A 24,488-nucleotide genomic window follows, 5' to 3' on the forward strand; every position below is an offset into this window, starting at 1 on the left:
GGAAAACAAGAAAACTAAAAGCAAAGCTCAGAAGCCAAACACTGCATCATCTGGGGACATTAACTTTTGGGCACACCGGGATTGCCTCTACATAGGAGTATTAGATGGCTGGATGGGGTTAGAAAATATCTTTTTAGCGTTAACCTTTTTGTTGTTATTCTTGGGTCTGCAAGCCCCTTCCCCCCACATTTAGTCCTAACAGGACCCCCTAAAATTGTACAGGACACACTTAAAGGGGGACCAGATGATGGATGCATCCATAGAATGAAGAGGTTTCCAAGACAGGAGAGGCACTGGGCATAGCCCCTTGAAAGATTCCCATACTTAACAAGCGGAGGCACGGGGGCTCAGACACGCAATGTCCCTTCCCTAGCCACGTTTCTCTAGACATGTCACAGCTTCTGGGAGGCGATCATCTCTGAGCAGTCACACTCTTAGTTCTAGTTCGGAGGAGGAGTGGCTTGTAGACAGCGACTACAATCCTGAGCCCCAGGAATTGCATGGGTCAAGTGCACAGTAGGAGGGGTGTCTACATACACCCCAGGCTGCCCTCAACAGAGTCAGGTATATACAGTTATTTGCACTACAGCCAGGGTTTACTCGCTTTCCCTTAAAAGCATTAATGACAGTGGCCCTTAATGTCTGCATGCCCTCAGGCGTACAGTGTATAGACGGGCCCCAGACACTTGTGAGAAACAGGCTTGCTCAGCGGGGCCCTTACCAGTATCTAAGGCCCTGGGATGTCGGCTATTGCCAAACCAGGCCTCCCGATAGCCCCTTGATGGGCAAGAAGACATGGGCGAGTGTCGGGTGGTAGTGCACCATCCTCGTCAAGAGAGGTCAAGTCAGAGGGCTGCCATCTGACCAGGAGCAGGGAGGGCATGGCACACTCCGATGCAGAGGTTTGTGCATAGCACCCGCATAACATGCTGCACCCCTCAGGTTTCCTATGCTCAAGACTTCTCATCACTTACGCCACTGGTGTCAGTGGACTCAGCGCAGTGCCCCGACCCATACCATCTTGGTGAAAAGGCACAGAGGTATACCAAATTATTTGCCCCAGAATGGGTCCAACCATTGGAAGACAAAGCAGAGGACTCAGCCACAGATCTCAAGAACACAAATCATATTTACAAAGAAGGAAATAATTTAGCACATGGTTCACATTCCCCAATGAAGAGGATATGCACCCAACATAGGGTATGCAACTAAACACAAAACTGAAAACACAATTATAAAACATGGCCAGCAAGTACATCTGCAAACGAGAGAACAGCAGAGGAACATTATCCTTTAAGCGGACATGGCTCAGGGCAGGGATCTCCAATCTGCAGCTCTCCAGAGGTTTTGGACTACAGCTCCCATGACCTTTACCATTGACTATTTGAGCTAGACCTGATGGGGGCTGCAGTCAAAACACCTGCCGAGCAAAAGGGTGCAGAGCCTGGCATAAGTGCTCAGAATCCTGAGCTGAAAATGAGAACATTGGAGGATAATAAGGGAAGGACAAATTAGGGAGCAGAAAAAAAAGAAGGCATAAAAAGGGAGTTAAATGTTTTCTAGAAAGAAAACCCAAATTGGATTGAATGAACCAAATAACAGTGGAAGCTATAGAGCACTTCTCCAGATGATGGACCAGGAAGAGTCCCAGGAGATCCAGGCTCCATATGTATCCAGGATGGAAAGCATTAAAGCTCAGGAAGTTCAACTCCGTTCCTGGACTCAAGGAATGTATCAGACTAGTACCATATGGAGTTTGCCAAGTGGAACCACAGGTACTAAGATTCTTAAATTAAGAACAGAGGACTCATGCGGCATTATATGAACTGTTAGTTAAGACCATCTGAGAAAGCCGGCCAGGCAGATGGCTCAGCCGGGATAGCTTTTAAGTAGGTTGATTAGAGCTCCATTGGAAATTGTTGGGAGGCAGCGGGCATACGTGTAGATAAAACACACCGGTGAGGGTTCAGATTCACGCACGCAAGGTTTGCCTCATGAAGTGGTTGCGATCCGCACACATTCCAATGGCTAGGTTGGCAGTCTTATTCAGCTAGGGTTCCAAGCTTGCGTTCAAGATGAATGCGGGCCGTAGACACAATCACAGCTCGTACAGATGCATTGAACAGGACATTAGTGCCATGGGCCCTTGTTGGTCATCCCGTTCGATAAAGAAGAGTTTTTTTTTCCTCCAGGATATCACAGTGATGGGTCTTCCTTCACTCAGTCCCACTGGAGAGGAGCACTGTGGCGAGTCAGCCATTCACATCCTAGGAGCAGTTCAGGGAGTCCAGAAGTCGGTTTCCCCAGTGCCCTCGGAGCTGAAGGTACACACAGCCCTAGTTGCAGTTGCTGCCTCAGTGGAGGTAGGCGGTAGGATTCCATCGGTACCAAGTGCTGCAGGCAACAAAAAAAAAGTCCTATCACCATTCTCATAAACACAAGCTTTGTACATGGATTTCTTACATTGACAATACGACTTCCATCCGCATCTCTACCACCTCCACAAAGGCCACGTCCTAAATCCAGCATCATGTGCCATCTCCTTCCTTCCAAGTACAAGAGTTCTTCCTCATCTTAAAATCTTTCCTACTTCCCTTCCCAAGAAGTGGGCATCTTTAATTGACAGAATGAGCATTCCTCCATCCCCATATTTCTCACTATCTAATGGACATTAAGTTCAACATTCTTGGAGACATGGCTTTGAAGAAGTACCCAATAACACACAAGACCTGCTCACAAACAAAGAATTGAATTGATATTTTATTTCTAATCGCGCTCGTGCACAAGTGTTTCAGGGCGCGACAAGGCAAGGGAGGGGGAACAGGGGAGAACAAAACAATGATCTTACTAGGCCCAGTGATATTGAGAACGTGCAAGTGCATGGGGGAGGGGAGGGGGGAAAAAGTGCATGGAAGGGGGGAGAAGTGGAAAGTGCGGTGTAAAGGAGAAACAGATAAATAATAATAAAAGCAACACACAGTGGTAGTGCAGCCAGCAAGTGGAAAGTGCTGGGTTTAAGGCAGCAGACGGGGTAGTTCAGATAAGTGCAGGAAGAAAAAGGTGGGGGGTGGACTGTATGGGTACAGATACAGACCCCAGTTGAAAGGGGTGGCCCAGAGGTAGTGCGGGAGGGTGGCAGGGTGAGCAGGTACCTGGGCCTGGAGGACAGACTGGCCAGGTGCACAGTCCCAAGAGAGAACAGATCAGCAGGGCAGAGGGGGAGCGAAGGCAGAAGAAAAGAGGCAGGTTTTGAGGTGCTTCCGGAACTGGAGATGGTTCATCTCAAGTGATGGAAAGACGATCGACTTCCAAAATATTTCAAACAAACAAATGCCTGCAGGTCCATTAGCAGCAGGTAAATGCTGGTGCATCTATTTTAGGACGGAGCTTAAATCATTTTAAGAACATACACGTTCTAATAATTTCCGACCTTCATTGAAGGATTTGGTTGATCCTACCCCAAGAAACTGGCCAATTTCTATTTAGAATTCATATACAGTCCTGCTTCTCAAGTGCCAAAAAGCATGAACCTATGGATGATGGCTCAAGGCTACAGGCAAAGGACGCTGCTATGGATGATGGCTCAAGGTTACTGGCTAAGGATGCTTCTATGGATGATGGATCGAGACCACAGTCCAAGCAAGCAACTATGGATGTTGGCTCAAGGCTACAGGCCAAACAAGCATTTACAGATGATGGCTTAGGGTTACTGGCCAAAGCCTCTCCTATGGATGATGGCTTGAGAGGGCCATAACAGCATTAGGTACATTCATATTGTATTCACTGGAGTCCAATTCAATTTAAACTGATGCCCCTACTTGGTGAGATGCCATCATCAACTTGTGCGGAGGATGGTCAGGAAATCTCAAAGCACTTTATGCTGGTGAAAGCCTCGGCCTTTATGCACACAGGAGACGCTCAGATTGCAGACTGCTATTGGTGAGATCGTTGGACCACTATTTGCCCATTGAGTTGTGCCAACCCTACATACCTGGAAGGGTTGAACGTCAAGTTGTTTGCTGTTTTGCAGTTGCTCTGGGAAGTATTTGGGCTGTTAGATTGGACTGCAGAGCCTGGGGAGCAGGGTCGGCTGGTGTCCCCAGGGGAGCAGGTGGAGGTCACTGAAAAAGAAAAGGTTTGGGGTGTCAAGTTTACTCGCAGAGAAGTCCCTTGTCCCTACAAGGTTCTCGGTCAGGATCCATGCATTGAATGATTTAGGTTGTTCATTCCGGCTAATGCCAATCAAAACCATATGAGACATTGGAGTATTTCTTACACAACCAAGACGTAGAGAACCAAGCATTGCATCCATGATCTAGAAGTAAAACATTGCATTAGATGGCATCTATGCCAACATCTAGACATGGTCCCTCTGCATAGCCAAGCTCTAGAAAGGGGAGCATTGCGTTAGTTGGCATCTATGCCAACATCTAGACATGGTCTCTCAGGACATCCAAGCTCTAGAAAGGGACGCATTACATTAGATGGCATCTATGCCAACATCTAGACATGGTCCCTCTGGACACCCAAGCTCTAGAAATGAATATATTGAATTACATGCAATATATAACATGGTCCCCTTGGCACCACAGCATTTCGAGGGATTGGGAGCATTGAGGTATTGATCCCTGAAGTCTACAGAAGACTATAGTACACTAAGGGGTGGGGTAAGGGTTTGGAGAACATTGACAGAGTGGCGCTCTGATATCCAAAGAGACCCATCCAGAAAATCCTATGCCTTAATGCATAGAGGGATTGGGTACAGAAGGGGGTTCCAATCCCAATATGAAGACAGGGATGCATGCCCGGATCTTCCCCACCCAGTACATAGACAACTGTAGGATCATTACAGAAGCACTATTGAAGTAGGTGTTACGGACATCTGTTATTACAACGCTTGGAAGCAGGAGGATTCTTACATATGAAGAGGATAACTGAAATCAAAAACCAACATGGCACAGTACATGGTCATAAACACCAATATCTTTAGGAGGAGGCCTGTAGCCCAACATATGATGCATAACGTGTTCCATTGGACTACTCCTTGTAATTCAATGTGTAGAATGGAACGTGCAACCTATCAGCCCTTTCAGCGTTTGGTGTCAGAGGAGGCACTATTGTCTGGTTAGTCGAGCCTGGATTCCAGTATCCGAACCAACCTTTTTACAGCACCCGGTAGCCTGCAGCCCCCACAAGAAAGTTACAATCATGAATACCTGCACCCAAATATCCAGAGGGATGGGGTGTGTTTGAGAAGGGCATGCACCCCAGAATCTACACATACAAAAGATTGCATGTTTTCCCACAGGTCACTTTTGCTGAAGCCCGGTTTCCTGGATCAGACTTTGGTGCTGCAGGGAAACACTTGGAGGGCCCAGGGTGGACTGGCCTACAAGCAACTCTGGAGATGTCCCGGTAGGTCTCTGCACCCTGGGCAGGGGTGGACTGGTCTACAAGGAACTCTGGAGCTTTCCCGGTGGGTCTCTGCACCCTGGGCCTCTTGTGTGGTTATCTATTTTATTTCCATAAGCAATGATTAAGCGAAGGCCAACTAATGTGCACCATATAATGAATTAATATCATTATACATGGAACAACCACTGCAGTCTATTAATCCTTGTATGGGTGAGACTTTGTGTAGTTCACACTTCAGAGAATCGCTTCTAGATTGTCCCAATGTTGGCAGCTACAGAAAATAAGCTCCGTTTGTGTGGAGTGATTTGCCCAGGATCCCAGATTGGTCAAGCCGGGAAGCCGATCAGTAAGCACCAGTTTTGTGGTTCAAGTTTGCCCATTTGTGTGCTTTACACTGCGCATTGTCCTGGGTAAAGGATGGATGTCTGCAAGAGTTCTGACTTTTGAGCTCATGTTGCCGTTTTTCCTTGTACAGGGTTCGCAGTCTTATTTTGCCAGTATAAAAACGCAGGATGCCACTTGCGATCTGGCCAGAGCCTAAAAGCCAGAGTTCGAACCATCTAACACGGCTAACTTCAGATGTCTTAATATGCATGTGTGATAACGTCATATGCTTTTAGTCAGCGTTTAAGGCACCGCAGCGGCTTCTTGATCTGGATGATAAGACTACAAAGTTGCATTCCCACAGAAAAAGGAAACCCTGACCGCTGTTGACAGCTAGAGTGGCCAGGCGCTACTTTCGGCTCGCTAGGCCAACTGGCGCCATACAAACAGACCTATGGGATATCGACTCCCTGCGAACGTGTTTAAAAAGGAACATTAGGAGCATCTAGAGGACCTCTGGGGGTCGTAAATGAGGGTCAATTTGCCCGACATGTGGAAGTTCGATTTGTGGCATGCCATGTACTACCTGCCTTGTTCCTCAGAGGGAGCCGCAGATCTGTTAGGTGAGGAGTACACCCAGGAGCTCCCGCTAGCTCCTGCTAAAGAAATCATGATTTCTGCCCATGAAAACCATATGCCACATTATCCACACTTTCATATAATACTGGGCTTGATGTACTACAGTGTCAAATAGCTTTTGGTCTACATAATGTGTATATTGTACAGTAAGTATGTTGCATGTACCAAATGCTTAGCGGTTCTGCACCAATGACAATAAGTGATAAATCACCCAGGTTGAAAGCAATTTGTTTATTCATTTATAGTGCGCGCCAGACCCGAAGGTAGAAGGGCGCAGGAGCAGCAAGGTTATTCTCAGTGCTGTACAATAATTGAAGTGTGTACATAGGTTAAAAGCAGTTGCGACAGATGCAGTGGTAAAACAGTTCACAAATATACATATTTACAAGTGTACATAGGGTAGGCAAGGGGACTTATTGGTCGTTGGGCCTCATTACGACCGTGGCGCTAATGGGTTAACGGCACCGTAAAAGGCTGCGGTGCCGTTAACCCATTAGCGCCTGATTACGAGATCCCTTTGCGGGACCTGACCTTAATGGCTGGTCTACACCAGCCGTTAAAGTAGGGACCCGCAAAGGGACCTTTGTGCTAAGTACGGTACCGCAATTTGCAGTACCGTACTTAGCGCCTTCCCCATTCCCAATGAGCCCTATGGGGCAAAAATGGGAATGGGGAAGGGCCATGGAGGAAGGGGGAATTACCGCCCCGCCAACCTTGTAATGGGGTGGTAATTCCCCCTTTCTCCATTGAGGAGTCGGTAACTTACCGGCATGGACCATGGCGCTATTAGCACCATGGTTTTCCGCCTGGGTCGTAATGAGGCCCATGGTCTTTTATCCACTGTATGTAATTGCGTTTAAAGTGGGGGCAAGTTTGAGGCGTCGAAGGTGGCAGGGAGTTCCAGTGTTGGGCTGCTTTCACCTGGAAGCTGTTGCCACCCGTTTTGGTTCGTTTGAACCTGGGAACTGAGAGCAAGTTCGCATTGGCGGTTCTGGTAAGTCGGTTGGGGGTATATCTTTTTATTCTGTCTACTAAGTAGTGGGGGCTGCATTGTTGAGGCATTTATGGGTTAAGGAGGCTACTTTGAGCAGGATTTTGTCAGTGGTGGTGAGCCAATTATGGGCTCTCCTGATGTTGGAAATGTGTTCTCTTGGGAATGCTAAGCGCTGCTCTGAGAGCATTGTTTTGCAGAGTCTGGATTTTACTTGTGACATATTTGTTGGTTCCTAGGTAAAGGGTGTTACAATAGTCCAGTTTAGATAGTATAAGGGCTCTGGCTAAGGTGGTTCAGCTCTGGGTGGAAAGGAAGGGTTTGGCTGCTCTTATACGTTTGCAAGTGTGGGCTGTGGAGGAGGCCATGGAGCTAACCTGTTTGCGGAAGGAAAGGGAAGAGTCTAGAGTTTTAACTTCGCTGGCTACCTTGATAGAGTTACCATCCATGATGAAGCTGGTGTAGTTGTGATCCAGTTTGTTTAGGTTAGGGGTGGAGCCGAGGATAATGAGTTTGGTCTCGTCATCATTCAGGTATAGACTGTGGGAGGCCATCCATGCCTGGATGATGAGGTACACCCTGTTCACCAAGGCCAAATCCTTGTTGTAATCGCCCGTCAACGGGATGAGGATCTGGGTATCATCGGCGTAATTAGTGTAGGTGATACCCAGACCGTCTAGATCATCAAACAGGGGCTTCGCGAACACATTGTACAATGTGGGGGAGACGCATGACCCCTGAGGGATTTTTCTTTTCCCTTGAATTATTTCTATTGGTTTAAAACTCTCAGACATAAATATACAAAATATTCATGGATTAAAGATAAGTCTGGTGTGATCAAAACGTTTGTATTCAAGTTCTATTCAGAAGTTCAAACTTTAATTTTCTGATTCAGGAAGGAGAAAGTGAAAACATGGGCAAACCTCACCTGTTCCAGCCATTGTGCTGTGCATTTGTGGCACCGCCAAGGACCCAAGGGAACAGGAAGTGGGCACCTGGGAGAAGACAGAAGCGTTAGACGTACAAACCCCAGCTTCCTGTGCAGTCGTAGTACTGCACAAGTCGACTGCTAAAAGAAACTTTGCAAAACGTCTGGAAGGCTTACCAGTCGGGAGTTGTAGGATGGGGGCTTCAATGGGGCTGTGATTGGGCAGTTTATCCGCTTTTCCTTCTGGCGGCGGTTGCAGAACCAGACACGGACTACCTCCTTCTCCATGCCAAGCTGCTCCGAGATCATGGCAATCTCATCCGAGCTGGGCTTTGGATTCTGCAAGAGAAGAGGTCGCTGTAAGACTACCATGGTCTTGTATTCTCATTCGCCCCGGAATCCAAGACAGGTGGTAAGACATTCGAAGACGGAGAAACTGAAGTAGGAGAGAGTAAACATAATGCGAAAAGGAAGTAAGATCAGAAAAGAAAGGCAGTGAGGAGATCCACCTAGTGAAGAACAGACAGGGTCATTTGAGACTGGAGTGATGCAATGAATCAGAGGACAGGGGGAGAGGAGCGGACTGAGGGTCTGTTAAAGGGACACCGGAGATACACTTTAGCTCAAATCTGATTGGGGCTCACATCACTGAATCTCTTCTCCAGGGTCATTCGAATGTTGGTCTCGATGCTTGTGCGTTTCTTCCTCTTTCGTCCAAATACTTCACCGAGAGTATAGGTGGCGGGGGTGTTCACAGCAGACTCTGCAGGGGCACATTCTGAGGATAGGAAATGCCAAATAGGTCTACCAGCTCCAAGATAAGAGGCACATGAACTCCTACACAAAAGGACCAACCAACCCAAGAAACGCAATCCACACCAACCCAAGTGCCTGCCCAATGCATACCAACTAAAGAGCCCGTCCTAGCCAATCCGATGCAAGAGACCAGCCAACTCCAACAGAAGAGCCCAATGACGTCAAATGAACACAAATCAAAACAGTGGGCTCCAAGGAAAAGCAGACACTCTCACCCTTTCAATTTCATTAGAAGGCCCACATCGATGTAACTGGATTCTGAGACTATTGGGGGTTGAGCGGTTTCCTTTTTTTTCTCCCTGCTTAGAACATGTTAATATCCAGACGGATACTATTCGAAGTTCGGCACCATCACCAAACCTTTTCCCCCCTCCCCCCAATGACGACCATTCCCTCAAAATTCCACATTTTCATAAGTGCCATTTCCCACAGAGGATAGACCAATTCCATCCAATCTGTTTGATTAACTTGTAGAGAGCCTCTCCCACACAAGGACACCCCAGTCTCATTACAGAGTTCTTATCACTTTCTGATCTAGGCTTTCTCACAAAGATCCAAACTTTAAACCCCATCACCCAGTTTAGTACCCCTGGCTGGCACCATTGCCTAGCGTTCAGCCACTCTTGCGATCCATGCATGCCACGCCTCAGCCGTTCAGCACTACTTGCAAACATTTGCTCCTAGCCCGCCTGCTCCGATTTTTCCACTCACGGCCTCGTACGTGTCTTACCGGCGTCACTCAGCCACTTCTCCAGCAGGGGTTTGAGTTTGCACATATTCTTGAAGCTTAGATTGAGTGCCTCAAAGCGGGAGATGGTGGTCTGACTGAAGTCGTTGCCGTATAATTTCCCCATCGCCAATCCAACATCCCCCTGACAAGAAATGGCGGAATGGGTAGAGGAGGTTAGTGCGACAATGACGAAAAAAGCACATTATTGCCAAACATAACAGGAGCCAGTGGCATAACATGAAAGCAAGACCTTCACTAGGAGGTCTCGCTTTGATCACAGAGCAGAACCCCTGCATTTATCCTTAGTGAACCAGCTAAATTCCAACAAGCAAGGAATTTGAGTGGTCCTTAATTGATGCTTTTTTAAAAACAAATTATGTGGTTTGATTAGAAGACCCCCTGTTTCTTTTGACCCCGTGGTAAAGAAAACACTGGCTTCATGGACCTAATCTACGGGTGGTGGGGAGGAGCCATCATGAAAGGGACTCTGCAAAGAGAGGTATTTTAGGCTGTAGCAACTATGAAACTTATTGAGAATGCCCATAGTGCTGGCATTTGTGTGGGCATTTGCCGAGCATTCTACAGCGATTGCCATTGAATGCATAGGGATTCGCTTTTGCCCTGCCACTGCATAGGTAAAGGATGTGGGTGAAACTGTTGAAATATGCTCTGTGTAAAAATTGTCAAATTAAGGGGGAAGTTCATCCACTTAGTCAATTTCACTCGAGGTGCAAAATTACCCGTTTACTAAATTTCGTTTTAAGGTGACGGGAAACATTTCAGGGAAAACTAAAGAACACATTTCAGGAAAACAAAATATCAGAGAAAACGCTGAAATTCACGAAAAAAGTAGCACAATGCGTTAACAATCCACCCCGCCAGGAACAGAATTGGGAGGCAATTTTCGTTTTGGCCAGCAGTAGTGCCACCCAGCCCCAATCATTTGACCAATATTGACATCGTGTCAGATCTTCCAATAAAAAGCCAAACCAGTGGAACAGCTACCCAGATGTGGTCATGCTGAAGTCACAAATTAAGTAATGCTTCAAGACTGTACATCACCTCAATTCTTAACAGTGCATTATCCCCTCTTCATGCCTCAGGGGGCAGACCGTCCACTGCATGCTGCATTATACATCTCCCTATGCGCTATAGCGCTTTATGTCTGGAGTACCCACAAAGACTCACTTTGCAAATAAGTCCAGGGTTGCACCATATACTTAAATTCTCTGGTAATTGGTAGCTGTGACATTAAACATGCGTTCTCCAATAACAAAATGGGCGCTTTAGAATTTAAATAATTCTGAATTCAGCGTTGTTCAAATTTGGAAAGTTTGTGAAAAATGTCCATTAACCTTAGCACTGACCAGAACCTCTGCACCCTCCGAGACTTTTGGAACAACCTCTGAATAATCTTATTAGAAACCTTAAACCCAACCTAGAAAACCTCGACCTTCGAAGGTGGTTCGTCAAGGCTGCACGCAAAGCAAGGCAGATTTTGTATGCCAATTATGCCCAAACAAGTCTTCTGCATAGTCTGCCCTTCACACCAACATTGGCAAATCACAGATCTTTCTCTAGTCATCGTGTTCTCCTACCCCACTAACCCCCCCCCCCCACATTCTTTGGGACACAAGAACCTGCAACATCTTTAAATTGATCAACATGAAAGAGGGACTTATGCTTTCACTCGCTTGCTCCATCCCTCCAACCCACACCCTAAATGACCCAAAGAGGCATATACAGGCTTTTGATGACTGGATCTTAGTTTCACTTAACTTCTTCGCATTTACAAAACATGGAACCCCAAAGAGGAACTCTAGGCACCCTTCTTGAGTCAATAAAAATACCTCAAAGATGCAATAGGGAATCTGAACAGGAGGTGCAATCACAATACAAGAACAAATGGCAAGCACGGGTCACAGACTAGCACGCCACTCCGACATTAAGAAAGTCTTAATTTCAATGCATAGACAAGAGAGTGCTAAGAAACCCATCTTCTACCCTGGCCAGTGACACCCAGCCTCTGTCCCTTTGCAACTTACTTGCAAATCACTTCTACCCAAAACAATGGTCATTGTGGCACTAGAATTACAAGGGAATGAGCTTCACTTCCACCCATCAGCGGAAGCCCCCCCCTTGCACTCATCCATGCAAAGGAGATTGGTTTCTTCAGCAAAGTCTCCACAGATGAATTCGATTGCTTAGTAGCACATTTCCCCTTAGCTGGTTGCCAAGCTGACCATTTGCAACCCCGTTCCAAGGTTTTTATATAAATCCCCCCTAGTGGCTGAAGAAGCCAGATCAATCCTTAATTCTTCATTTTTATCTGGGATCATACCCCCAAAACTCCAGAAGCATTCTGTGAAGCAAGCTGAATCACTTCAGGGTGATTCAAGCTGCACATCCCCAACACCACCTGCAAACAAAGCGGATACAACCAGCTCCTGCTAGTCTCTAACACAACAGCTTGCTTGGCCCTGCCCAAGCAGGTTTCAGACCAACATGGTACAGAAACAGTTCTACTTCCAATATGAAAGGACGCACCATCAAGAGACGGCCTCATCGATTGACCAAGTAGATCCCAAAATTAGCAGGATAGACTTTTCCGATCCAGGCATTAGATCTCTGGAATGAATCCTTCCCTTCCTTACAAACGGATCACAACAGCTATTTATAGAACCTTTTAGCTCTAAACCCAAACAATCCCTCTTTTCGGTACCACAGAGCTCGTCAGTATCTTCTCTTGTCTCCCGTCCATCTTTTCTGAGATCCTTCTACCTCTCCTGCCAGAATTATGCTGAGGATACAAAACTAATCTTCAACCTCCCCAATTCTAATGTTTTTGATTACATTATCCAGATTGACCAATGAATGTCAGCTAACCTCCTTAATCCTGAAAAAAAACAGATTGTGATTACCGGCGACCTTTCACTGCTCAACCTCTTCATATCCGACTTGCAGAGCTCCCCTCGTGATGCAGTCCCCCTTAGAGTGATGAATCTGGTAATACTGATTGACTCAGAACCAATGATGGGATCCCAGGTCACTGCGGTGCCCAGGCAAAGCTTTTGCCATCTAAAACACTGGGAAGAATGATCCTGGTACTGGCCTTCCTGCAAAAATACTCATCTATCACAGCCAGTACTAAGTTGAGACTACATTTTGAAAGTAGCTTCTACCTGGGTGCTCAAGTGTACTGCAGGTAAGGCCATTTGAGTAGTGTGTCATGCAGTGGATGGGAAGCAGAGTAACTCTTACAACAAATAACAGAACCAACTCCGGAAGATGGCAAAAGGTCTTCTGTACTATTATCAATTGTCTAAAACAGGGAGTACAAAACAAAAAGTTATTTATATGGCAAAAATTTGTCATACCGGACATCATACTACGTGGCAAATAAGGGAAACCTATGGGGTGATTTGGGGGTTGTGATACGCTCAAGGAGACCAGCCAAGTATACTTTACATAAGGGCTTAGGGTTGTGATTGGGTCTCTGTAAGGTGGACACCTTGTGCCCACGTCTAGTGCAAGTCATCTTTACTATCAAGTACACAGTATATTATTTGCTTTTAAACTATAAGGCCCTTTGTTATACGGCCCTCTATAATTGGTTGGCACGCTTGTGCCAGTGTGGAACATTCAGCTCACTAGCAGCACGCAAGCTCATACCCCAGGTGCCAGGAGGTGGACTTGACTGTACCTCCCCACCCAATTAGCCCAACGTCTCATCTTCCATCTAAATTATCTTTGAACTTGGCCTTGTAAAGTATCCTTGCCTCTGGGAATATAAGGTAGTGTGGGCACGCCCCATCGTTCTTTAATTCTTTGCCCGCTTCCATTTCCATCCTTAGCTCACATCACAGGAGACCACAATCTAGTCCATTTTGCTGCATTTCATTGTCTTTAATTAATAAAACTTGGCACTCATGATGGTGTTTTCTTTGCACCTTAACAAGGGATGATTCAGCATCTCACATTCACCGCCTTCAAGAATAGATAACCAGCGCTTCAGCCTTGACACCAGGCCAGACAGCCCTTCCAAGATTATCCATGATCTCAGCTAATTCTTCGCCGCGACACATCTCTTAGCTTTTCTCTCCACGAGTTAAGCTTACTAAAGTTGTAACACCGATGTCCAGTTTCTATACAATGCGGCTTTGCCTGCAGTCTATTTACTACATATAGCCAGCTTCTAAGATTACTTGGTCTACTTGCGTTGCTGTATTAAACAAATTGTTGTTTCTGCAGTGCTCTTCACACATGCAATCCTCTTTGCATACAAAAGTTTATTTGATTCTTTACTTCGTCATCATTATCCATAAGGATCATACATCTTCAGCCAGTCTTCTCTGCGCATCGCCCTTGCTTCTTGTGACGTCACTAGCTCCTTTTCTTGCTCCCTTCCATATTGCTTTGGGGATTTCCTCTGATGGGCTTTCCTTAGTGGATGCCTTTTCTCAACGATTCACTGTAGAATGGTCACAACTGCTGGTGTCAAGCATGGCACAATCTCAGGCCTCCAACATATAGGTGGGAGGGGCGGGACTTCCTGTGGAGGCATTCGAGCGCTCCTCTGCACTACTTACTTGCAGGACTGCAGACTGCGCAACGCAGTTGCTCATCTTTTAAAAACGAGGCCACAGGGAAAATATTTCCTGCGCCATTAGCTTCACTACACTGGCCTTCCATAGGCTGTATACATGCATATGAAGTCCTACACATTCCACAATGTTTGGTGCATGGCGCTTGCTCTCCATCCTAAACTAAAACGATTGGTCTCAAACAGAAACCCAAGATCTTTGTCAAAACTTGCACTCGTACTTCCAATTTTCCTCTAAAAAAAGGCTCTGCGCCACCCTAGACCCACCAATCTAGAACTCCTCACATCAGGTCTGCTAATTCCAGGCCTTTGGAGAAGACCTTAAAAAAACAAGCTAATTCCATACTGTCCTATTTGAACGGATGCCCGATGCCTGTGCATGGTGGACTCTGTTACAATTGGGCAACGTTCAATAAATAAATATGGTCAAATGTGAGGCTGCGGGTGGTCACAATGTATTGGGTGCTCATAACACTAGATATGTAATCAGTGACAAAATAGCCGATCTTTTCCTCAAGGGTAACACAAGCATGTAAGGCAGCTGCCAACAGCAAAGATGGACTCGCTACTATTGTCATGACCATAGAGAAAGTATAAATTGTGTGCAGACCACAGAAACTTGTGCATGTGAACAAGCTACGAGTACATAGTGAAACGTGTCATTTTTTTTGTTTCATCATCCCTGGACATGAGGATTAACTATTATAGAACAGAGTTACAGAATCCTCATTGTGGCAATTTTTTTATCCACCTTGGATTTGTGAGCTGAGGGAGTGCATCAGGAGGGTGCTTTCAGCACCAGTTTGCGCATTTATGATATATATATATATATATATATATACACACACACACACACACACACACACACACATGCGGTCTCTCTCTGTCTCTCTCCCAGAGAGAGAAAGACCTGTTCAGAGTAATATTGAAACAATGTTATTCAGATTCCCTGTGAATTTTTGAGATGGCAGAAAGATTTTCGGATTCATTTCTATTCTTGACAGAACTTTTGTTAATAGTGAAATACTACACTGACAGATTGTCATGCTATATTGTATTGTACACTTGAATTGCACCTGATGAAGGGAAATGGAATCCCGAAAACACGTCGAGCAGATGAAAAATCATAAAGAATGTTTTTCCTACTGGACTATTGTAGACTGCATCATTGCCATTTGTTTGTTTTTCTTGTGAAAGCAATTGGTAGGGCAGAGGAGGCAGAAAACCACGAGGAGGGGGAAGAGGAGCAGGCAATGCAACGAGCAATACCCAGGCTAGATCGCTGCGCTCTGGAAAATAGCAGAGCAAGATGACGAGGATGATACAAAGCTGAGAATAATTTATCAAATCATGTCCTCACCCCCAACCAGACAAAAGTACTCAGTCTAGGTTTAAATTTCTGCCCCAAAGCAAAGGACGATTATGTGCAGACAAGAATTGACTTTGATCAATACATACGCAAAATACGCCTTAAGAAATTCTTTGCAACAACATGTATAAAAGGCGTCCGAGAGACAAAGACAAAGACGGGCTACACTGAGGTTCAAATCAAGGAGCTAACCACTCTAACAGATTTGATTGACCTGGAAAAGGGTATAGCTGTAGGAGATCAAGGCGAACCCATAGACCTTAACGAATTGGACTTTAGAACAGACTGGACCAGTAAGAGCCAACTGAAGTCAAAGTTCAATCCTGTAGCAAACCTTGGAAACAACATCGAGGCATTTCAAAGTTTAGTGATCGAAGATCTGAAAAAACTAAGAAGAAAGGAACAGAAAAGAATTTGGAACGATAATCTATCATTTACAGATAGGCAGGCACTACAAGAGTTGCATGAACTCGAAAATTGTATTATCAAACCTAAAGGGGCGGAATATAGTCCTACAGAACAGAAAGGACTATATAAGAGAAGCTTACAGACAGCTTAATGACAATCAATGCTACATGAAAATTGCCAACAATCCCATCAAAGAACTTGAAAGCAAAATCAGTACGCTACTTATAGAATGGGAATCAAAAGTCCTTCTGTCTGAAGAGAGTCGCAAATTCTTAACGATCACCAATTCAATTACACCCACTATTTATTTACTCCCCAAGGTACATAAAAACATTTTTTTTTAAACCAGGAAGACACATTGTCTGCCTGATAGGTTCAGCATTGGAAAATATGTCCAAATACGTCGATTAAGTCCTATTTCCATTTGTCTCAGTATTACCATCCTACTTAAGAGACACAACGGACTTCTTATCTAGAATTGAAGACATTCCCTGGGAGAAAGAATATTTATTAGCCAGCATGGATGTGGTTTCGCTGTACACATCTATTGGTCACGAATATGGGAAGCAGGCGTGCCAAGACTTCTTACAGGCTCGATCCCTCAATTATCTAGAACACACTCAATTGGTATGGTCAATGATAGACTTGTGTCTGACTAACAACATTTTCCTTTTCAACAATGAATATTTCAAACAGCTGCAAGGAACCGCTATGGGCACCACTTTTGCACCGTCCTATGCAAATCTTACAATGGGCGCATGGGAAGAACGGGAGGTGTGGACGGATACAAATCATGAATATACAGACAATATTATTCTCTGGCTGAGATACATTTCTCTGTTCCTCTCCAGATTATAAAGAGATCATGAGATGGATGGAGTTCGTCAACCGGCTGAATCTCAACGACAATCTTCAATTCACAGAAACTCACAGTTGTACCCTGATTACCTTTCTCGACGTGAATTTAAGAACAGTAAATAACAAGCTAACCAGTGAACTGCACAGAAAAATCACAGGGACGAATATACCACTCCATGCACACAGCGGACATCTGAAAAATTTGATATGGAGCGTCCCCTACGGAGAATTCATCCGGCTGTGAAGAAACAGCACTTTGAAATCCTACGACATGGAGAGCAGAATCACAGCTCAAGGGTTTGCCAGACAACAATACCCAAAGAGTCATCGAGAGAGCATATCTTAAAGCCAGAGCTAAGGAACGCTCTAGTCTTATAGCAGGAACCGAACGCAATGAGAAGAGGAATACTAAAAAAGACAGCACTCTGCTAATTTTAACTTTTGATACTCAGATTAGGCCTATTTTAACTAATCATTGGAGAATCCTTATGGCAGACCAGGATCTCAGCAGAAACCTCAGGAGTAGCCCACAGATAACCTTCGATCCATAAGGGATGTCTTGGTTCAAAGCTATATGACTCAAGAAGGACACTAACAAGACGAGTTGCTTATCAAACACCAAAAGAGAGGGCTTTTTCAAACGCACCCGTTGCAACATCTGCAAATACGCCAAAACCCGGGGCTCTTTCAAACATCCCATCACTGGCCAAAGGATTTCTATATCGGGTAAAATCACCTGTGAAACGGAATACGCTGTCTATGTGCTGACCTGCACATGTGATAAGTGGTACATAGGAAGCACCAAATGCAAACTGAAGACACGTATCCAACAACATGTACGGGCTATCATTAACAATGACAGTAATTACCCGATGGCCAAACACTTTGCAGAACACCATGACAAGAACATGGGAAGCTTTGGGTTTTTTGGCATTCACAAAACTGAGACAGGACCCAGAGGAGGTGACAAGGAAAAAATCCTGAGGCAGAAAGAGACTCGTATATTGGACTTTGAAAGCAAATTCCCAAATGGACACAATATAGAGGAGGAACTTTACACATTTTTAGGCCAGTGATTGATAGCTGATTAACTCGTTCTTCTTGTTTTTCGTTTGTTTTTTCTTCCTCTGTTTCTTCTTTATTCTTCCCTTTCCTCATCTTTCCCTCTTTTTCTTTTCCTTCCTTTTCTTTCCTTTTTTCTTTCTACAGCTCCCCTGTTTCTTTCCTTATCATAGTTCTCAGATAATATTAATAACAAGATAGGAGAATCTATTTCGACTTGGAAAGATTTAGTCCGAAAATATGGCAAGATACTTATTTTTTAACCATGCAATGCGATTGAGAGGAGGATAGTAACTAATCTCCTTTTTAACATCTATTCTAATATTGGTTTTAAGTTGTTTATATGCACATCTTTTATTCACTAAGTGGTTGTCTTTCTAGTTACATGTTTTACACATGTGTGATATCTGATTCTGTTTTGAATCAAAGTTTGATTTTGAATATACGATGCAGAGCAACTGAGATAGTTGCTGAGTAAGGATGTTTAGAAGACGAGATGGCAGGCACCAAGATCAAGAGAGGAATGTCTTAGTCTGATGAATTGTGCACTTTGCACTTTATCATTTATTACAATTCTCCCGCACTATGCACTTTACAGTGACTGATGCATTTAAAAGCGATTGATGCATTTTACCATGTTTTTCGCACTAGGCACTTTGTGACCTTTGCACATTATTGTCTGATTCCATATTCAGCAGTATACTGTGTATGAGTCTTCAGGCAGGATAATGGAAATGCATGCCTGGATGGCAGTTAAATGGCGCGTTTTCAGCTGTGGAACTACTCTATTGGCATTTTAGGCAGTGGATTTGGGACACTCTTGCTAATTAGCATTCATTGGGGCTCGAGTCAACATTCAGGCTGAAAGAATTATATGAAGTTCACTGTTGATGTCAGCAGACATAATGCACTTCAGGTCAATTGACGTACATGATGATGTGACCGGTTATGAAATTGTTATGCATGTGTAGGACCTTTTTTCATCGAATAATGGTTAATTTGGGTTCGTTAGGATCACAAAATGGTCTGACTAAGCATTTAAGCCATCATATCCGGCATTCGTATAAGCAAGACGAATAACTTGTATTTACGACCTGTGGATGATGCCAAAAAAGCTGTGTTGGAAAATTAATGGAGATTTGCTCATTGTCTCTCAGATGTGTACTGCCATTTAACCAAAACATGATTTTCAACAATGTATGCAACGCATTTAACATATTTTCAGCATGGAGGGGCTCATTTGACACATGCTCTGAACTTTCAGCGGGTCATTGTGGACAAACCGTGCAATGAATACATACGGCAATAGCATACCAGATCCCCAATCAGGATACCAGACAGGGACTGCCACAGCTGGAACAGACGGTATTGCAACTTTCATGCATTTTCATTATTCTGTGGCACTTGTGGTGTCACGTGCCCGGACGGAAGGGTCACGTGACACGAGGAGAGGGGGAGGAGAAATAAAGGTATCACCGGAACTGGCGGTTAATTTTGGAATTTCATCCGCCGCAGAGGTTTTCCAGCACGAGATCCGTAAAGTCATCACAGGGCTAGCTGGTACCACCAACATCAGCGATGACATCCTGGTATACGCCGCAGACAAGGATGAGCACCACCGACGACTATCAGCTGTCCTGGAAAGACTCGAGGGAGCAGGTCTGACGCTCAATGCCGAGAAATGCGAATTCGACAAAGATGAACTATGCTTTTTCGGCTACATCTTCAGCGCCGCAGGCGTATCCCCTGACCCATCCAAAGTACAAGACATAAAAGATTTCAAACCTCCCCACTCTGCCTCGGAGGTGCGAAGTTTCATGGGGATGGCAACTTACTGCGCGCGTTTCATCCCTGACCTCGCAAGCATCGCGAGTCCCCTCAGAGAACTAACCAAGAAAGACCAAAGATGGGAGTGGACCGAAGTCCACCAGCGTGCATTCCAACAGATCAAAGACACCCTGTCCGCTACCACAACCATGGCGTTCTTTAACGTAGAACGACAGACTGAACTCCTCGTGGATGCCAGCCCCGTAGGCCTAGGGGCCGTACTGACCCAAACAGACAGCGAAGGCAGAGTGTTCCCCATCGCATTTGCCAGCAGGGCCCTCACGAAGCCAGAACAAAACTATGCCCACATTGAAAAGGAGGCCTTAGCAATACTGTGGGGGTGCCGCCACTTCAAGGTGTACCTATTAGGAAAACAGGCAAAAGTCTTCTCGGACCACAAACCCCTGATACCAATATTCCGAGGCTCCGCTCCACACCCCCCTGCCCGCATAGAGAAGTGGATGCTGCAACTGCAGCCGTACAACATTGAGGTAGAATATCGGCCAGGTTCAGACAACCCGGCAGACTATCTGTCCCGCCATCCGCGACCCGCCACTGACATCGAACGACATCACGCAAGAGAAACAGACGAGCACGTCTGTCATGTGGTGGCATGCGCCAGGCCACGAGCCCTGACGCTGCAAGAAATAATACAAGAGACAAGAGAAGACACAATTTTGCAACACACTACCTCAGCCATTCAATCAGGAAGCTGGAAGACCTATCTCATGTCGACATCCCACCGCACCATGCCAGCTCAAACCAAACTCAGAGCACTGTTCGGGATTAGACACGAACTCTCGATAGCACCAGAGGGAGTGCTTCTGAAAGGTCACCGCATCATTCTGCCGGAGTCCCTCGAAGAGAGAGCGCTCAAACTAGCACACAGTGGACATCAAGGAATTGTCAAGTCCTCGGCGTACCTCAAGTCCCGGATGTGGATGCCAAACATGCACCAAAGAATCACAGAACTAATTGAGTCATGCGCAGCCTGCCAAGCGTCCAGGAGACCAGAGAACCCAGAACCGATCTACAGTGCCCCACGGAGCTGCAAAAGATGGGACGCGGTCAGCATGGACCACTGCACCATCGCAGGCGAGGGATACTTGCTCGTGGTGATAGATGAATTCAGTAGATACCCCGAAGTAGAACATGTGTCATCTACCAATGCTGAAACCACCATCCTCACGCTGGAGAAAATGTTCGCCACGCATGGGATCCCAAGGAAAGTGAAGAGTGACAATGGACCGTCATTCACCAGCCAAGAGCTGCGAGAATTCTTCAAAGAGGTAAACGTGAAACATCAGCGAATTACCCCACGATGGCCTCAGGCCAACAGAGATGCGGAACGCTTCATGGGGTCGCTGAACAAAGTCATCAGAATTGCCAAGGAGCAAAAACACCCCTGGCTGAAGGCAGTATACCGATTTCTGAGGACGCACCGGCAAACCCCGCACTCAGCCACTGGGATCAGCCCAGCAGCCCTCATGTTTGGAGTACCAATACAGGCGGAACTCCCCGTACATCCTCACTGGGTTGCACCCGAGTTAGACATCCCGGAAATGGATGCTAGAAGGAAGAGGCACAACGAGCAAGAAAGCGTCGCCAGGCGCGCACACCATCGAGAACTAAACCCCGGGGACACAGTCCTCGTCAAGAACCGGGCACAGCCAAAGAAGATGTCCCTAAACTTCGAAGTTCATCCGTGGACAGTTCAAGCCACCAACCACAGCATGGTCACTGCCACCCGAGGAGGAGAAACTGTGACCCGGAACATATCCCACTTCAAGAAAGTACCCCCGGAGATGTGGGAAGAACACCCCCTGTCCCTGAAGGAAAAAGCTGCTGAGACGCCCCAGAGACCCACACCGTCAACCAGTGAAAATACGCCGGAAGAGTCAAGTAGTCCGCGCCCACCAGAGATCGAGACAGAGGAGAGGACCGCCACGGACACCTCGCCCAAAGGACGGAACACCCGCTACAGCCCGAGGGAGAAGCCCAAACCATCATCCCGCCTCAAAGGGTATGTCATAGACGGGGTATATCGTAAAGAGACTAGCGGAAGAGACAATAATCCATGCTAAAATGTATTCTGTGTTACATGTGAATTTACCTCCAATTTGGGGAGGAATGTGGTGTCACGTGCCCGGACGGAAGGGTCATGTGACACGAGGAGAAATAAAGGTATCACCGGAACTGGCGGTTTCGCGCCAGTCCGGGTTTATGCAGCCAGCCAACGAGTTGTGTGTCTTTCCTGCGCGGCGCCTGCATGCTCCGCGAGTAGACCTGTGTTAGTGGGGCTGCGATCATTCTGCTGCCGCCGCTCCAGAGGCGGCCTTGCCCTACATCACAGCACTTATAGGCAAAGATGTCCGTCATGGGTTTGCTGGAAGGGGAGCGTGTTTGTCAATGGAGCCACTCCTTTATTTCGGTGAAAATGGTCACCGTTTGCTCTGCACCATGTTTCAAAACTCACTGGTTTGATGGGGACTCGTGATCAAGTGGCAAGTCAAGCCATGAAACGCGTTAACGTTCCCAACGCGCACCTGCATTTTGCACCTTGGGAGTGGCGTATTCTTGATGGCTTTTTAACTCTTGTGCCATTTTTGCAAGGCATTAATAAAGATGGATTATCTTAATACAATTTTGATGTCTGGACCTTACTATTTTGGGGATGTGAAGAGTGCTGCTGCTCAGAGCCTAGAAGAGAGTGAGAGAAAACAAACAAACAAACAAACAAACAAACAAACACACACACACACACACACACACACACACACACACTTCCCCCCCGCTCATGCCCCGTGTCTCCCCTGTTCCCCCCGCTCATGCCCCGTGTCTCCCTCGTGTTAACCCCCACCCCCCCACTCATGCCCCGTGTCTCCCTCGTATTATCCCCCAACCCCCGCTCATGCCCCGTGTGTGCCCTGTTCCCCCCCCCCACCCCCCGCGTGTGCCCTGTTCCCCCCACACCCGCTCATGCCCCGTGTCTCCCCTGTTCCCCCCACACCCCACACCACATAGTGATATCTGTGTCCACTTGGCAGACTAACTTCCCCGTTCGCTTCGCGGACAGGACGGGGATTGGGCAAGCGTTTGCGTGATGTCCGCGGACATCTGACGTTCTTTGCTATTGGCTGCCGTGAAGCATGTAGTGCATCGTAGTGTGAGAGACGCCCGCCATCTTTGTTCATCGGTTCATCAGAGCGTTGCACAGCAAGCTCCGTGTGTTCCTCCCATTTCCCCCACCCCCTGCTCATGCTCCGTGTCTCTCTCCCATTCCCCCCACCCTCTGCTCATGGCCCGTGTCTCCCCTGTTCCCCCCACCCCCGCTCATGCCCCGTGTCTCCCCTGTTCCCCCCACCCCCTGCTCATGCCCTGTGTCTCCCCTGTTCCCCCCGCCCCCCGCTTATGCCCCGTGTCTCCCTCCTTTTCCCCCCCACTCCAGCTCATGGTCCGCGTCTCCCTTGTTCCCCCCAGCCCCTCGCTCATGCCCCGCGTCTCCCTCCTGTTCCCCCCACCCCCCGCTCATGCCCTTCTTGTTCCCACCACCCCCCGCTCATGCCCCGTGTGTGCCCTGTTCCCCCCACCCCCCGCTCATGCCCCGTGTCTCCCTCCCATTTCCCCCCACCCCTCGCTCATGCCACGTGTTTTCCCTGTTCCATCCCACCCCCCACTCATGCCCTGTGTCTCCCTCGTGTTACCCGCACCCCCCGCTCATGCCCCATGTCGCCGTCCTTTTCCCCACCACCCCCGCTCATGTCTCCCCTGGTCCCCCCCATGCCCTGCTCATGCCCGGTGTGTGCTCTGTTCCCCCCCACACCCGCTCATGCCCCGTGTCTCCCTCCTTTTCCCCCACCCCGCTCATGCCCCGTGTCTCCCTCCTTTCCCCCTCACCCCCGCTCATGCCCCGTGTCTCCCCTGTTTCCCCCATCCCCCGCTCATGCCCCGTGTTTCCTTCCTTTTCCCCTACACCCCCCGCTCATGCCCCTTGTCCCTCCTTTCCCCCCCTACCCCATGCTCATGCCCCGTGTCTCCCTCCTTTTCCCTCCACCCCCTGCTCATGCCCTGTGTCTCCCTCCTTTTCCCCCCACCCCCTGCTCATGCTCCGCGTCTCCCTCCTTTTCCCCCCCACCCCCCACTCATGCCCCGTATCTACCCTGTTCCACCCCACCCCTTGCTCATGCCCCGTGTCTCCCTCCTTTTCCCCCCACCCCCCGCTCATGCCCCGTGTGTGCTCTGTGTTTTCCCAGTTCCCCCCACCCCCTGCTCATGCCCAGTGTCTCCCCTGTTCCCCCCCACCCCCTGCTCATGGCCCCTTGTATCCCCTGTTCCTCCCACCCCCTGCTCATGCCCCGTGTGTGCCCTGTTCTCCCCCACCCCCCGCTCATGCCAAGTGTCTCCCCTGTTCCCCCCACCACTCACTCATGCCCACGTGTCTCCCCTGTCCCCCCACCCCCGCTCATTCCCCGTGTCCCCCTACTGTTCCCCCCCACCCCCCACTCATGGCGCGTGTCT

At 47.3% G+C, this 24,488-nt stretch overlaps 1 protein-coding gene across 3 annotated transcripts in view; it reads right to left on the reverse strand.

Moving 5' to 3' along the window:
* Nucleotides 1-1,111: 1,111 nt before the first annotated feature.
* The window catches only part of POU2F3 (POU class 2 homeobox 3), a 316,144-nt gene continuing 292,767 nt past the window's right edge, over nucleotides 1,112-24,488 (reverse strand). For 2 of the 3 annotated variants that reach the window (XM_069614342.1, XM_069614341.1), the window contains 6 exons: nucleotides 9,844-9,985; nucleotides 8,942-9,075; nucleotides 8,475-8,636; nucleotides 8,298-8,364; nucleotides 3,992-4,121; nucleotides 2,246-2,394 (listed from right to left, as the gene is read on the reverse strand). In XM_069614342.1, the coding sequence (XP_069470443.1) occupies nucleotides 2,355-2,394; nucleotides 3,992-4,121; nucleotides 8,298-8,364; nucleotides 8,475-8,636; nucleotides 8,942-9,075; nucleotides 9,844-9,985 (675 nt within the window). In that variant the 3' untranslated portion in view covers nucleotides 2,246-2,354. Of the gene's footprint in view, nucleotides 2,395-3,991; nucleotides 4,122-8,297; nucleotides 8,365-8,474; nucleotides 8,637-8,941; nucleotides 9,076-9,843; nucleotides 9,986-24,488 lie in introns of all 3 variants that reach the window. The other variant, XM_069614340.1, reaches the window with a different exon arrangement.

The sequence above is a fragment of the Ambystoma mexicanum genome, chromosome 9, assembly GCF_040938575.1.
Source record: "Ambystoma mexicanum isolate Mex_15411 chromosome 9, UKY_AmexF1_1, whole genome shotgun sequence".
Taxonomy (NCBI): Eukaryota; Metazoa; Chordata; class Amphibia; order Caudata; family Ambystomatidae; genus Ambystoma; species Ambystoma mexicanum.